At 40.6% G+C, this 16,524-nt stretch overlaps 1 protein-coding gene across 2 annotated transcripts in view; it reads right to left on the bottom strand.

The window, feature by feature from the left end:
• Positions 1-16,524, bottom strand: part of reck (reversion-inducing-cysteine-rich protein with kazal motifs) — a 115,948-nt gene that overhangs the window by 67,155 nt on the left and 32,269 nt on the right. For both annotated transcript variants that reach the window (XM_052023225.1, XM_052023226.1), the window contains exon 6: positions 14,738-14,796. In XM_052023225.1, coding sequence (XP_051879185.1) covers positions 14,738-14,796 — 59 coding nt within the window. The remainder of the gene's footprint in view (positions 1-14,737; positions 14,797-16,524) is intronic.

Raw genomic sequence — 16,524 nt, 5'->3', positions numbered from 1 at the left:
TTTACCAGGATTCATTGATGCTATGCTGTCAAAAGCAGTCACCTGCAGCTCCCAATATTCCTCCCAAAATATATTATCCGATTTCCCCTAGGTTTAAAGGCTTCTTTCCAATTTCTGCTTCAGTGTTATAAACATTCTTCCTTGCATTTAACCAAACAATTAATGGGCCAGATCATGATCTGTACTGCCCATGGTTCCAATTGGAAACAAAGGCATTCAGCCATTATAACAATAATAAGTCCTGGTCTTCCACTGACATGCAATGAAATGCAGAAGTAATGAACTTACTGACTGCTTGGATTCCATAGCATCATTCCGAAGGATGTTGCCTCTCAGATGCTGCATGATCTGAGACTCCACTGATTTCAATGGATGCTATAGACCAATGATTTAGCAAGCAAAGGAGATGTTACATTTTAAGAAAAATGTTAATGTTTTTAATTTCTTGGAAGCTTTGTGCTTTCAGTTAACTGTGCTATTGAAAAATAGATGTTAAAAAATTTAAAACTGAAGTAAATTTACATGTCCTTGTCAGAGACATTTAAAAGAAAATTGAAATCAGTGATGGACTCTACACAGGCAATACCTCAGCTCCTGGTTACTGTAGACTGCTGGGGGAGTTTTGGACACAGGGCATCCATACTGCACTGCAGAGGACAATGTGACCATCAGACCATGCTGCTAGATTTGGGATTCTGGAGGACCAGTGAGACAGACCCTCCTCTCCAAGTGCAGGTGTAAGGAACTCCAAGCGACATTCCAGTTGGAGAAACTGGGATAGCACAATCCAGCCGAATGCTCTGCCACAAATTGTAGGTGTCATCCTCTCTTTACCAAAGTCCAGGTCATCCAGATTTATAGAAAACAGGAGGTCAAATACTGGCACCAGGCTTGTGTCATTTAACTTACAGCCTTTTTCTCACTTGACTAACAGCTTGCTGGAATGTAGGGTTGGTCTCTTGGATTGGAAAGATGCTCATGTGGAGCTGATTTTCACTAAGGATGACAAGTCAGATCCAGGGAATTATAGATTCTTAATCCCAACATCAATCCTAGGTAATGATTGATGTTGGGTTTAAGGGTCCAAAATTCTCTTCTGTCTCCACCAGAATCAGATTTATTATCACTGACATATATCATGAAATTTGGGAGAGGGTGCAGAAGAGGTTCAGCAGGATGTTGCCTGGATTAGAGAGTATTAGCTACAAGGAGAGGTTGGACAAACTTGGATAGTTTTCTCCTGAACATCAGAGGCTAAGGGGTGACCTGAGAGAAATATATAAAATTATGAGAGGCATAGATAAGGTAGATAGTCAGAATCTTTTTCCCAGTGTGGAAATGTCAATGACTACGGGGGGTGGCGAGTGAGGGGTGAAGGAGATTTAAGAGGCAACTTTTTTTTAAAAAAAGAGAGTGGCAGGTGTCTGGAATGCACTAACAGGGGAGGTGGTGGAAGTAGATATCAATGTTTAAGAGGCCTTTAGACAGCCACATGGACAGACATAGAATGGAGGGATAAAGACTACATGCAGGCAGGTGTGCAGATTAATTTGGCATCATGAACGGTACAGACATCATGGCACAAAGGACCTGTTCCTGTGCTGCACTGTTCTATGTACCACCATGTTAACTCTATGTTCGATTTACAATACCCAAATCTCTCTAAACATCAACATTTAACACCCGTCTGTCTTTCCATTGTCCCTACCAAAGTGAATAATTTCACACTTTAAACTTGATTGGCCATCATTTTGCCCAATCATTAAACTAATGAACAGCTTCTTCCCCTCCGCCATCAGATTTCTGAATGGTCCATGTGCATTACCTCGTTATTCCCCTTTTGCACTATTTATTTATTTTGTAACTTATAGTAATGTTTACGTCTTGCACTGTACTGCTGTCACAAAACAACAAATTTCACAACATACGTCAGTGATAATAAAGCTGATTCTGATTCTAACACATGTTTGAATAACACAGCCTACCATCCTGCATTTGCATGGATAATACTGAACTCAAATCATTGTCATGACATAATTTGTAATTGATGCCAAAAAAATAACTTGCCTATTCCCATTTTCTGTTCTTTAACCAACACTCAACCCAGGGTAACTATTAACCCCCTCTCAATCACAAGTAACACTCACTTTTATAACTTTTTTATCCAACTAATGCCTTTGAGCTATTTGATTATTATCACTTCATACCTAATAATCGAGTTTATTCTTTAGAATGCAGGATTATCTGCAAAGTGATAAGCCACTAAAGCTTTCAGAATGAGGACAGTCAAGACCAATGGCAAGATTGCTTAATTTGTTAATTAAGGTTTGTGGAGAAGTTCATAGAACTTTATTAATCAAAAGCTGATCTGCCCCTCAAAAGGGCACAAGTGGCTGCTGACTAACAAAAATTGAAGTCTGCAGAAGTGACATAAAGATTTTTATGCAACATTGCAGATCAAATTTATAGATAAGGCGATACTTCATATCCACAAAACCAGAGGTAATTTACATGCACACAGCTTTTTAAGGAAAAAGAGTAGGCAAGGTGTTGAAAAGCAGTAAAACATCACAACCATAACAGAATGCAATATCTTTTGCAAATATGGAAGCATGCACTTCTTGAGAGGCTTGATTAATTATCATTTATTTTGCAGAGATACTACAGCCTCTCATAATCTTGAAGCTGCTATTAATGTTATGTACTGGAATCCAGAACCAGTCAGCTAGAGAGAGAAAGCTGGGCAGGGCATGCAGCCGGAAACAATTGCCAGGTGTGCTGCCAGACAAGGATTAAATCCCTAGCAACGGGATTTGATCTCCAGTCATCATTGCCTTTGGACCATGACTTCTCTGTCGTCCACATAGTAGCTGGGGTACAACTGCTTGAAGTTCAGAATCTGGAATGTCAAGATGCTCGTGGACAGTCCTAAAAGTGACTACCAGAAACACTTCTCCACTGTCATAACACAAGAAATCAAGATGCTTTGACATCAACATCACTGCCCTAAGTGAGACACATTGGGCAGGAGATGGCCTGCTCACAGAGCAAGCCAGTGGGTACGCCTTCTGAAAAGTCAAACTGCAAGAGGAATGTCTGGTTGAACAACTCCAAGCAGAATTAGTGAATGCCATTTGACAATTTTGCTCATTCTGACATAGAACTAACATGATACATCAGCACACATACCCCAACCCTGAAAACAATAGTAAGGTCAAGGAGGACTTCCACACCAGCTTCGTAAACCCCTTATCTGCATCCCAGAGGGAGACAAATTGATCATTCTGTGCAAGTTCAACACTAGGGTGGAAAAAGACAACCCTCTGTTGAAACGTGATTAGCAAGGAAAGAGCAGCTAAGTCCAGCTCCAAGAGCTCCTGCTCCTGACAAAATGTTTGGAGCATAACCTTGTCACAATCAACACCATTTCAGAGGTATAAGACCCATGGTGGACTGGTTGCTGCCTCAACTACTTTTTATCTTCATCAACCTGGTCCCAAACCATGAGCTGAAAGAAACCATGAGCCAAATATTGCTGAAAGAAAATCAGTGTTGAAGCTCTCAGGGATGCCACAAACAGCACCTCACAGACAACTTGTTGGACCCTACCAACTGCAGCCACAGACTGCCACAGTGAACAGGCTGTCAAGAACTTCACCATAATTGGTACCTGTGAAGAAAAACTTTGCTTGATAGGTTAAGTAAGTGGGTTAGAAGTTGACAGAGTACAATATGGGAAAACGTAAAAACATAAGAAATAGGAGCAGGAGGCGGCCATCTGGCCCGTCGAGCCTGCTCCACCATTCAATAAGATCATGGCTGATCTGGCCGTGGACTCAGCTCCACCTGCCTGCCTTTTCCCCATAACCCTTAATTCCCCTATGCAAAAATCTATCTAACTGTGTCTTAAATATATTTAATGAGGTAGCCTCTACTGGGTAGAGAATTCCACAGATTCACTACTCTCTGGGGAAAAACAGTTCCTCTTCATCTCCACCCTAAACCTACTACCCCAAATCTTGGTGAGGTTATCAACTTTGAAAGAATATAGAAGTAATTTTAAATATAGTGGAATTACAAAATGTGGTACCATGCGATCTGGGGGTCCAAGTGCATGAAACAAAGGGTTAGCATGTAGGCACTGCATGTAATAAGGAAAATTAATGGAATGTTGGCCTTTTATTGCAGGTATTAACGTAGAGAAGTTTAGATGTAACTTTACTGTATGTTGGTTTGACACCTTCTAGAGCACTACTTAGGAAAGAATAGGCCTTATACTCAACATCCACAAGGCAAGTCCTCCATCAACCTTCCTTCCCTGTACAACACCAACCTCTGACAAAGGTTCATGACAAGACCCTGGAGAAAGCCAACCACTTCTCATATCTTGGGAATTACCTCTCAATGAGAGCAGACATTGATGATCAAATTCACTTCTACCTTCAAAGCACCCAGCACAATGGTCAATTGAGGGAAAAATCATCTCAAGACCTCAAAGCTGGTGCAAAAGTCGTGGTCTACTGGGCAGCAGTAATCCTTGCCCTCCAAAACATTTAAGACCTGGACTACCTACAGCAGGCACATCAAGGCACTGGAAAGATACCATCAACCCTGCTACCACAAAATCTTTCAAATCAACAGGAAGGATAGCAAACCAATATCAGCATCCTCTCCCAGGCCAACATCCCAACATTGAGGCCCTAATTACACTCAGTCAACTCCACTGGATTGGACACATTGTTCACAGGCACATCACCATACTTCTGAAATGGATGCTTTTTTCCAAGCTTTGTCACAGGAAGAGATTATTAGATGAGGAAAATATTCAAGGACGTGGCCAAAGCTTAAAAAAAATAGTAATATCCCCACCAAATCCTGAAAATCCCTGGCTCATAACCACTTGAAGTGTAAGAGGAGGATTTCAGATGACATCGATAATTGTAGATCTATGCATCAGGACCATACAGAAGCACAGAGTAATCAACAAAAGGTTCACACCATCTCAAATTATCTCACCACCCACCCCATCAGACATCCCCTGCCACATCTTTGGAAGGGTCTGTGCTTCCCACACTGGCCTTATCAGTCACCTCAGAATCCACAGAAAGCAGAGTACAACCAAGTCATCTTCAATCCTAAGCCTATGAACATATGAAAGTGAGACAAGAATCAGTGTTGCAATTATCCAGACACAAACACCAAAGCTTTGAAAAATAATAGTCAAACTTTTATTCGACAATGACACTTCTGGAACCCAAAAACTGAACCAGAGCAACCACAGGCATGATTTCCATCATAAGCAGAATGTGAAGTGTGAGTAAAATGCAGAAAGTGGGTCATAGATTTCTGCTCAGTCTTAACCCAGCTTGGAAAAAAAGACAATTCCACAGACTATCTCGCAGAATCTTCCAAATGGGCAGAATACATGGAAAACACGTAACACATTTGTTCAAGGTTTACGGATGTATCAGGCAATTGCAGGACATTCAGTTTAATCTTGCGTATAGGGAAGCTTTTAGAAACACAGGGAGAATATTCATAGATGTTTGAATAAATTTGAAGTGATGAATGAGAGCTCACATGAATTTGTCAAAGACAAATCATGTCTAATCATCTGATTGAATTTTTGATGATCCAACAATGTTGATGAAGGAAATGCAATAGATGTAGTCAACATGGATCTTTAAAAGATTTTGATGAAGTCCCACACAAAAGGTCCATTAGCAAAACTAAGGCCCAAAGAATTCAATGTCATGAGCAGTATATTCTGATGAAGTCCCACACAAAAGGTCCATTAGCAAAACTAAGGCCCAAAGAATTCAATGTCATGAGCAGTAAAGTTAAGAAATTAGTTTAAAGGTAGAAAACAGAGTAACAATAAATTGGAGACAGAAGAGAGACTGAAGATGCTGGAAATCTGGAGCAAAACACACACAATGCTGGAGGAACTCAGCAGGTCAGGCAGCATCCATAGAGGAAAATGAACAGTTGATGTTTTAAGCCAAGACCCTTCATCAGGACTGGAAAGGAAGAGGGCAGAAGCGAGAATAAAAGGATTGGGGTAGGGGTAGGGGGCAGGTGCATGAGCTGGCGGGTGATAGGTGAATCCAGGTGAGGGGGGGGGGAAGGTAGGTAGGTGGGGGAGGGAGTGGGAATGATGTGAGAAGCTGCAAGGTGGTAGGTGGAAGAGGCAAAGGGCTGAAGAAAATGGAATCTGATAGGAGAAGACAGTAGACCATGGAATACAGGGAAGGAGGTGGGGAACCAGAGGGAGGAAGGTGTGGGTGATGAGGAGGTCATGAGGGCAGGGGAAGGGAAAGAGATGGGGTAAAGGGAACCATGGAATAAAGGGAAGGAAAAGGCAACAGTAAATGATTGATTTTCAGATTGGTGAATAGTAGACATTGACGACACTGCTAGGACCACTGCTTTCATATTCATGATTTTGACAATAGATGTGCAAAATAAAATTTCCAAATTTGCAGATGGTATAAAGCTTGGGAGTGTGCTTAACAGTGAGAACAGTAATAGACTGCAAAGCAACATACAGGCTAGCCAAATGGCAGGTGAAAGTTAACACAGAAGTGTGAAGTGATACGGTTTGGTGGAGAAAATAAGGAGTCACAACAATAATTGATATGGTTTAGCTCTTGAGGGTGTGCAGGAACAGAGGGATCTTCGTGTATATGTGCATAAATTCTCCAAAGTGGCAAAATAATTTGGATTTAACCCAAGCAAACAAAAAATTGTTAACCTTGTATCTGTACAAGTACCTTTAATGTACCAAAACATTCCAAGGCATTTGACAACGGTGCAATCAGATAACAATTGGTGCTGATCTACAGGAAGTGCTATCAGGACAGATGACAAAATAACTGTTGACCTTAGAGGAGTTTCTGGAGAGAATTGCAGAACTTGTTACACTCTTTTTTGTGCTCAGAGGACATGAACTTCCTTAACTGCCTCCTCAATTAAAAGTCAATTAGATTGATATATTTGGAATCACACATCAGCCAGACAGGGCAAGGATGGGAGATTTCCTTTCTTGAAGGACATTAAAGAAACATTTTTTCCTTGAAAAAACAATGCTATAGATTTATAGTTACCATTACCAAGAGTAGTTTTTTTTCTAAATTCATGTCACTGAATAAATCTGGAATTTAAATTTTGTGAAGAAATTAAATTTCGTAAGACACCTGAAATGGAAGACACCCAGATCTCAGGAGGTATCAGGGCTACAAATACAGAGCATGGAAATCAACAGACCAACAGTTAAAGCCTAAAAGCATATCTTGTGGAAAGCCCTTGGCTCTACAGATGGGATAAGGGCCATAGGTTATCCTGAGAAATTGATTAAAGGACCAGCTACAACTTCTGGATAGTTATAAATGAGATACTCATCTACAAACACCTTCACCACAGAGGTCACTGGTCTCTTAGAAATGATATCCAAAACATACCCCTGACACATTTCCCTTCTCCTCTTCTACTTCAACTTATCCGTGCCCAACTTCACAAAATTAAAAATATTGCAGTGATTCTTGCTGAGCTGTAGCCAGCAGTTCTGATCTTAGTGAAACTTGAGTCTCAGGCTTCCGCAGCTGCACTTCCAAGCACAAATGTGAAGCTTACTGAGTGACAGAAGGTATCGCATCTGTCACCACATTCCACTAATCAACTCCACATGGAAAGTGCTTCTCCAATCCTTTGCCAACCCAGACCTGGCATAGGATCAGAGACCCAAATGATTATAATGGAGATTCCAGGCCTGCAGATGAGGCAGCAACATGAAGGTTTCTTTTTAAATATTAATTTAATACTTTTAATTATCTCTTCGTTGTGTTTCAACTTGGAGGAATTTGAAGGTGGTGTTGTTCCCATGAGACTGCTGTTTTATCCATCTTGGTGGTAGAGGTCACTGTCAGAGTAGCCTAAGCTAGTAACTGCTGTGCATTTTATAGATAGTATATACTACAGCCAATAGATGTATTGATAGTAGAGGGAATGAATGCTTAGGGTAGTTGATTGGAGGCCAACCAAATGGGCTGCTGCGTCCCAAATCATGCTGAGCTTCTTGAGAACTCTCCACAGGCAAGTGGAGAGCATTTCATCATGCTCCAGACTTGTAGATAGTTGAAAGACTTTGAGATGACAGGGGATAAAGTCACTCACCTTAGATACTAAGTCCTGAATAACCTATTTATGATAATTTACTTTAATTTTATTAGTTTGAAAGATCTCTGAAGATCTGGGTGGTGGACTGGTTCATTTCGACTACTTTCATCTCCTCTGCCTGCCATAAGGGCATTGGCTACAACTACACCACAATGGGACCAGGTCTGGCTGGGGTGGAGGTAATGGCCAAACCTGAACTCTACTGCCTCTAGTCAACCAGAACAAGGGGACACTGGAAATAATCTTCTCTCATTAAATTAGAAACACTTGAGATTCAAACTGTAAATGACTTTACAAGTACATGGAACGCTGAATCCCAACAGCTGACCTCACATAGGGCCCAATAACCTGAAAATGACCATCTTGAGCTGAATTATGCCATTTCAGAATGAACTGCATTTCTGAAAAACTGCACTAGTCAGGGGCGAAAACAATTTACGCACCAAGTTCCTTGTTCAAAGAAAATAAACACTGTTGGGGAACAACTGTTCACTAGACACTGAAGAATGTAAATGAACTGTAGATTTCTCATAACCTTGAAACACAGCCTCATTGGAACTCAAAATATCTTTGGCAAATGGAAAAACCACATCAACAGGGAATAGAACATTGCGTTCAAAGGCTTAGATGTTTCAGACATGATAGGGATATAAAAGAGATGTTGAAGTTGCACTACTGATCGGGAAGAATTTCACAGCTGCACAGAGAGGGGACCACCTGGAGGGCTCATCCATTGAGGCAACATGGGTAGAGCTCAGGAGTGAGAAAACTGTAGTCACTCTGAGGGGGTTATGCTATAGACCTCCCAATGGCCAGTAGGAGACAGAGCAACAGATACATGGATAGAATATGGAAAGATGTAAAAGCAACTGGGTTGTTGAAATGGGTGATTTTAGTTTCCCCAATGATGACTGGGACATCCTTAGTGCTAGAGGCTTGATAGAGCAGAATTTGTAGGTGCATCCAGGAGGGTTTCTTGACACAGTATGTCGATAGTCCAACCAGGGAAAGAACCATACTAGACTCTGTATTAGGAAATAAGCCTGGCCAAGAGCATCTGGGGAACTGTGACCATAACTCCATAAGTTTTCAGATAGTTATGGATAAGAATAAGGCTGGACCTCGGGGGGAAAGACTAGTTACAACACTATTAGGCAGGAGCTGGGGAGAAGAGATTGGGAGTGGCTGCCAGGGGAAGTTATGATAGCAATGTTTGAGGCATTGACACAGGCACATGAACAGGATATAGAACATGTGCAGACAGATGTGCAGTTAAATTGGCATCATGGTCAACACAGACATCGTAGGCAGAAGGGCCTGTTCCTGTGCTGTACTGTTCTATGAAAATAAGGTCAAATTCAGGCTAAGAGTTTTAAAACAGACAAATCCAGTTGAAACATCAGAACAAAGATTCCAAGATCCAGCCTGTGTTAAAAATTAATAAGGGGAAAGTCACACCAATACTCTGTGAATTGCCCCTTCATTCTTAAGGCTGTTAAAAAATGTCTAAAGCCCTCAACTCCCCAGTCAATAATACAGCTCTCGTTAAGATGGAAGGCAACCTCTTTTCCTATCTTGGGCTTCTCTTTTACACCTGCAATAATGACCTCAAGGTTCTTAAAAAGTCACGCACAATAAATTCTTGCAAGAAACCACAAGCAAATAACTACAGGGATTCTGATCTCTGTAAGGCCCTCTGGTACAGCAGTTACATTGCCAACAATCCAGAGACTCAAGTTCAAAACCCACTCCGGCAGCAATAGAATTTAAATCCAGTTCATAATCTGGTTTGGGGGAAAAAACTTCTAGATCAACACAAAACTCATTTGATCATTCATGCTGTTTACAGGATGAAATCTACCGTCCCTACACCTTATTGCACTGCACTTCCTCTGTAACTGTGACACTTTACTCTGTACTGTTACCATTTTTACCTGTACTACATCAATGCACTTTGTACTAACTCAATGTAACTGCACTGTGTAATGAATAGACCTGTACGATCGGTTTGTAAGACAAGCTTTTCACTGTACCACGGTACAAGTGACAATAATAAACCAATCCCAACACCAATACCAACCCTGACCTACAATGTCACTGCAGATCCATCAATGATCAACTCTGAAATAGTCAAGCATGTGACTCGGTTGCACCAGTACGCCTACATTCAAACCAAGAAATAAAACTAGACAGGCCACCTAGGTGTTGATATGAGAGACCTTAAGACATCATCAAACATGGGAAGGAAACCTCCAGGTGACTGCTATCCTTCTTTAGCTCATAAACCAGTGCTCCTTACAACGAGCAATACTTAGATGATGCACTGGAGGCTGGATGGGGTCTTCAATGTCCATCTGCAATGCTAGCTTGATAGCATCAGTGCTGGCCAAGTCCCAAATGATGTAATTGCCAGTCAGGGTCTGTGGCTGCCACAGACACAAGAGATTCTGCAGATGCTGGAATCTGAAGCAACACACAAAACGCTGCAGGAACTCAGCAGGTCAGGCAGCATCTATGGAGGGAAATAAACAGTCGACGTTTCGGATTGAGACCCTTCCTCAGGACTGGTAGTGAATGAACAGGCATGGTGGAAAAACCTACATGACCTCGCTCTTACCCATTTACCTGTGGCAGATGCATCTGTCCTTGACAGCACTGATAGAATGATCACAAAATGAAACAAAGTCCTGGTTTCATACTGAGGGCACCCTCTGTTGTGTTGCGTGACACTCCAATTGTGCTAAATGGGAGAGACTTAGAACAGCACATGAAAATCAAAAAAAACACAGATGTTAAACATCTGAAACAAAAAGAAAAAAAATGCTGGAAATACTCAGCAGGTCAGACAACGTCTGTGGAAAGAGAAACAGTTCGTTTCAGATCCCTTCATCAGAACTGATGACACCACGATCTGTGACTTTATACTTCTGTCATCAGCAGCAGGTGCCATGTTCCTTGACCTCATTGTTGCTTTTAACTTGCAACGGTGAAGTGTGTACAACAGTAGTGGGGAATGATCTTCCCTTTAGACTTCTAAAGTAGAAAATAAAACCTCAGTACAGTGTAGGGCACAGAAAATGAAGATTTAGCAATGCACTCTTAAGATGCTATTCTAGCATTTATTATAGGTTTTCCCACAGTGAAACCAATTATAAGAGAACATAGAAGTTTTACCTCAGACATTTTATTACTTTAATAAGTCATATCAGTAAAATCATAACCTTTAAAGTGCTATGAAAAACAGCTATTAATTTACCTGGTGTAAATGCAAAGTATCAAGGTAAAAATATCATAAACAGATGGTAACAAGATTTAATAGAAAAAACAATGCTCATGATTAAAAAACTGTCTGGATATTTACTTACATAACAGATATAAGTTTACTTTTCCAAACATTAATTTACTCCCTGTATTATTTAGTTTCTTCAACCAAATTATCAAAGCTTTAATTCAACTGTGTCTGCTCCATTCTCAGATGTTGAACCCAGATTATGAAACCAGGTGCCAAAATGGGCATAACCATATATGTTAAAGAAAACTCAAGCTGAACAACATATAACAGCCCACAAAGTCAAATATGTTGAAATATGAAGACTAGGAAACAAAAATTGGCAGGAAATGAGGGGTTAGGGACTCATAAAACTCAAAGTAAACAGGATTAAAAACTGACTTTGTCCATGCACAAAGTTACCGACATCTTTGTTTTGCAACAGTCAAATGCCACAGTCTCACATAGATTGTCAAAACATCTGGATTTCATTTTATTTCAAAACATTATCCTTTGTAGTAGTATTATTTTGGAAAATATTTAAATACAAACAAATGTCGGCCGTTTTAAATAAGCCCCAAGTGTGCCTGTGAATTTTGTCCAAAAGGACCTGTACTGACAAACATTGTACCACTGACTCAAATAGTCCTTGGACCACAACAGCAGCAAGGAGAAAACATTCTGCACACACAAGTGTCCTTATACATATTTATGGACATTCCACAACATGCTGAAAAAAATGTGGCTGTGGCTAAGCTGTTTCCCTTGGCAGGTGAGTCCAGGACTAGTGGGCACAGTCTTAGAATTAGAGGGTACCCGTTTAGAACAGAAATGAGAAGAAATTTCTTTAGTCAGAGGGTAGTGAATTTATGGAATTCTTTGCCACATACAGCTGTGGAGGCCCGATCACTGGGGGCATTTAAGGAGGAGATTGATAGGTATCTAATTAGTCAAGGGATATGGGGATAAGGCTGGAAATTGGGGCTAGATAGGAATAGTTTAGTTTAGCTCATGGAGCAGACTCGATGGGCCGAATGGCCTACTTCTGCTCCTTTGTCTTGTGATCTTGTGAAAAAAGATTCTGCAGCAAACTTTCTTGCTATCCTGAACTCAGGAGTTACATAGAGAACTGGTTAGTGAAAACAAATCAAATGGAACCTGATAAACTCAGGAAATATGCATGTATTCCTATCAGTTGCTCTCAAATGAACATAAAAAGATAGATACAAATTACTCAGTCCTTCAAGCCTGCTCCCCCACTTAGTGAGATCATTGCTGATCAGATTATAAACTCAACTCTGCAACACCCTGCCTACTAGCGGTAACTGTTCAATCACTTGCTTGTCAAATATCTATCTACGTCCATCTGAAAAATATTCACTAACTCTGCTTCCACCACCCCTTGAGGAAGACATTTCCAAAAACTCACAACCCTTTTTTCTGCCTTAAATAGGGAATCCTTTATTTTGAAATGTTAACCCTTAGTTTTTGATTCTTAGAGGAAAAATCCACCCGTGAAGGTTGAGTCAGGAAGGTATACTTTAACGCGTGTCCTCAAGGATGAATGGTGTTAGTGGATGCTCAGATTAAAATGTGGTAACTAGTTTACAAATAGTTTAGTTCATTCTGAGGCAATGATCAGGGGAAAGGGTGGAATCAATGAAGGCACAGAATAGGTAGTGGCAACCAAATATAACGGTTTTAGTATTCATGCAATTAAACGGAGGAAACTGGCTTATTGAGGACTGGATATTGGACCAATGGCTGACACCACAGTGAGATGCTGGAGTCATCTAAACACACTTTGAACCAGATCTTATGTTGTTGGATTATGTCAATACAAAGTAATTGGGGGTGGGGGGGGGGGGTGGAATCAAGTTTACTTTTATGGGGTAAAGGTTCAGGACAGAAAGAGAAGCCATTTCACCAAACCTTCTGATTATGACTGGTTATGGATAGGCAAAAATGGAAGTAGATGCCATGATCAATCATGTCAGTGGCTGCAGCAAGGCCAGAAAGACTAGGATAGAGAATGCCCATGATGGGAGACATTCAAACAGAGTTACAGGAAAGGTGGGCATAGACTGCGAAAGCCGCAGTATGCTTGAGGAAAGCAAGGTTAAAGATGCAATGACAGCTTCAGAGAACTCAAGGCTGAGTTTTATAAAATGCTTCTGAGATAGTTAACAGCACTGGTAGGGTCAGCTATCATGAAGCAAGGAAGCAAAGTCTGACAGTCAGCAAAGTGGGAATAACAGTGAATGAGCCATATTCTACTGGTACCAGAGTCACTTTCCAAATTACTTCAGAGGACCTGAAGAGATTTGTAAACAAGTTTAATTTCTTTATTCTAATCACAAAATCTTCACATAGTCACAAATCAGGTGAGTGACAAGTTATCAAACTTACTAAATTTAATCTCACATTCATCAAGGTTGCTTCCTAAACCATTACTATAATTAGTTTGCTACAGAAAAATCAAAATACATTGGTATTGGTTTATTATTGTCACTTGTACTGAGGTACAGTGAAAAACTTGTCCTGCATACCATTCATACAGATCAATTCATTACACAGTCCAGATACATTGAGTTAGTACAGAGTGCATTGAGGTAGTACAGGGTAAAAACAATAACAGAATACAGAGTAAAGTGTCACAGCTACAGCGAAGTGCACTGCAGGTAGACAATAAGGTGCAAGGTCAAACAAGGTAGATTGTGAGGTCAAAAGTCCATCTCATCGTATAAGGGAACCTATAGTAGTCCTATCACCGTGGGATAGAAGCTGTCCTGGAGCCTGGTGGTATGTGCCCTCAGGCCATATAGCACTCTTAACTCAGTAAACTTCTTAAGGCACTTCATTAGGACACAGATTAAGAGCATTAGGGAAGGAATTAGAGAATGACAAGGCAATTTAGGAAAGATTAGATTGTGTAGGGACAAGACATTTTAAGGTTGTGAAACTGAAGGTGAGATAGTAAAAGGAGAAAATATACAAAGGTCCAGAAACAGGGCATGAAGGGCTGTGAGGCCATGAAGTTCCCAACAGCCCCAATGAACTTTGCCACAAGAGCTTGAGGAAGCCTCGCAAAGTTCTACTAACTTACATGCATGTCAGAAGGGTGCGATATTAAGGTTGATGTAACAGCTTATAGATAAACACACAAGGAAGGAAATCAGAGTGACTAAAGAGAAAAATAATAGGTAAACATTGGCACATTATTTCAACTTCTATTAATTAAATGGCATTTGTCTAAGAATTCTTTGTTCTGTTTTAAATTATCAAAGGTCATACCTGATCACAGACATCTCTGCAAATTGGATATTCTCTTGCTTGGTAACAACATGACGCTTCTGCAGAATTAGACAGAATATTAAATGTTAGGTTTTCATTACATCTTCTCCAAGCTACAATAGAAGTACAGGCAGACCCTAGGTTATGCAAGGGTTCCCTTCCTGAGAACTGTCTGTAAGCCAATTTTTCCACAAGTCAGAAACATCAGTTTTCAATAGCTACCCATATTGTATCGTTCTGTATACACTTCCAATAATTCCTTCATTTCATCAAATATTCACCCTAACACTATCTATAATTAAATTAATGGAATGTATACTGTGTCCAGTTGATAATGAGTAACAAAACATTTTATTATTACAATTTTAAAAAATTCTTTAAAAATTTATGGGAGAATTTGTGTAAAGTCATATTTCCATAAGACAGGTCTTTCGTAACCCAGGGAGCCCCTGTAGTTGGTATTGTTATTGTTAAATACCAGTCAACTTTGACAGGCAAATGACATCAATGCAAAAAAATATGTTGCTGATCTTAAGTTCTGCAAGTTAAATCCATGCAGATTTCAAAATTAAATCAACCGTCCATCCCTTCAACCACACAAGTTTAACAAAGCACCATATGGTGCATATCAAATGAACAGAACAGGCAAAATTTACAGCAACTGGTGAAATATGTACTTCACATGGCACTGCCTTTTTTTTTTATTAAGCTTCAGATCCGGGCATTGCTGGCAAGGTCAGCATTTATTGCCCATCCCTAATTGGCAATATATTTCCAAGTCAGGATGGTGCATAACTTGGAGGAGACCTGCAAGTGGTGGTCTTCCCTTGTCCTTAGAGTGGTTAGACACTCTCTTGTTACAGGTGCTCATTGGCTGGCACTTCTGTAGCACAATTGTTACTTGGGACTGGGATGATTGACCTCCACCAACCATAATGAGACTTCCACCAACCATAACCTTTTCTGTGGAAGGTATAACTGAAACCACTCAAATGTTTTCCCTTTGATTCACATTAACTTCAGTTTAACCAGAACACCCTAATGCATATGCAGTCAGATGTTGCATTGACCTCAAGAGCAGTCCCCCTCACCTCACTTCTGGAATTCAGCTCTTTGGTCCATGTTTGGAATAAGGTTGAGATGTGACATAGAGCCAAGTGATTCTGGGAAACCCAAACCAGGCATCAGTGGTTAATGATGAGTAACTGCCACTTAATAGCACCGTCAGCAATAGCTTCTATCAATTTACTCATGATTAAGAGTAGACTGATTGGGTGGTAAATAGCCAGGTTGGATTTGTGGCACATTTTGTGTACAGGGCATACCCGGGCACTTTTCCACAGTGTTGAGTAAAGTTGCAAATTGTACTGGAACATTTTGGCTGAAGGGGCATTTAGTTCTGAATCCTACAGCTGGGATGTTATCTGGTCCTTCACTGAGCCCAGTGCTTTCAACTTTCCTTGACATCAAGTGGAGTGAATCGAATTGGTTGAAGACTGGCTTCTTTGATGATGGGGAGCTCAGAAGGAAGCCAAGATGGATCCTTGCTTTGTCACCACTGGCTGAACATGGTTGTTCCAGCCTTTCTTTTACCATTCACATACAGGGCCCATTATCACTGAGAATGGGGATGTTCTAGGAGCCTCCTCCAACTAATCATTATTTGTCTCCCAGATTCATGACTCAGTGTGGGAGGACTGCTGTGAAGTAGGTGCCACTTATATACCCAAGTCACATTTTATAATGGAGACACAAGAGACTGCACATAGTGGAATCTAGAGCAACAA

Source organism: Pristis pectinata, chromosome 9 (genome assembly GCF_009764475.1).
Source record: "Pristis pectinata isolate sPriPec2 chromosome 9, sPriPec2.1.pri, whole genome shotgun sequence".
Lineage (NCBI taxonomy): Eukaryota > Metazoa > Chordata > Chondrichthyes > Rhinopristiformes > Pristidae > Pristis > Pristis pectinata.
This window is presented reverse-complemented; position numbering and strand designations above follow the sequence as displayed.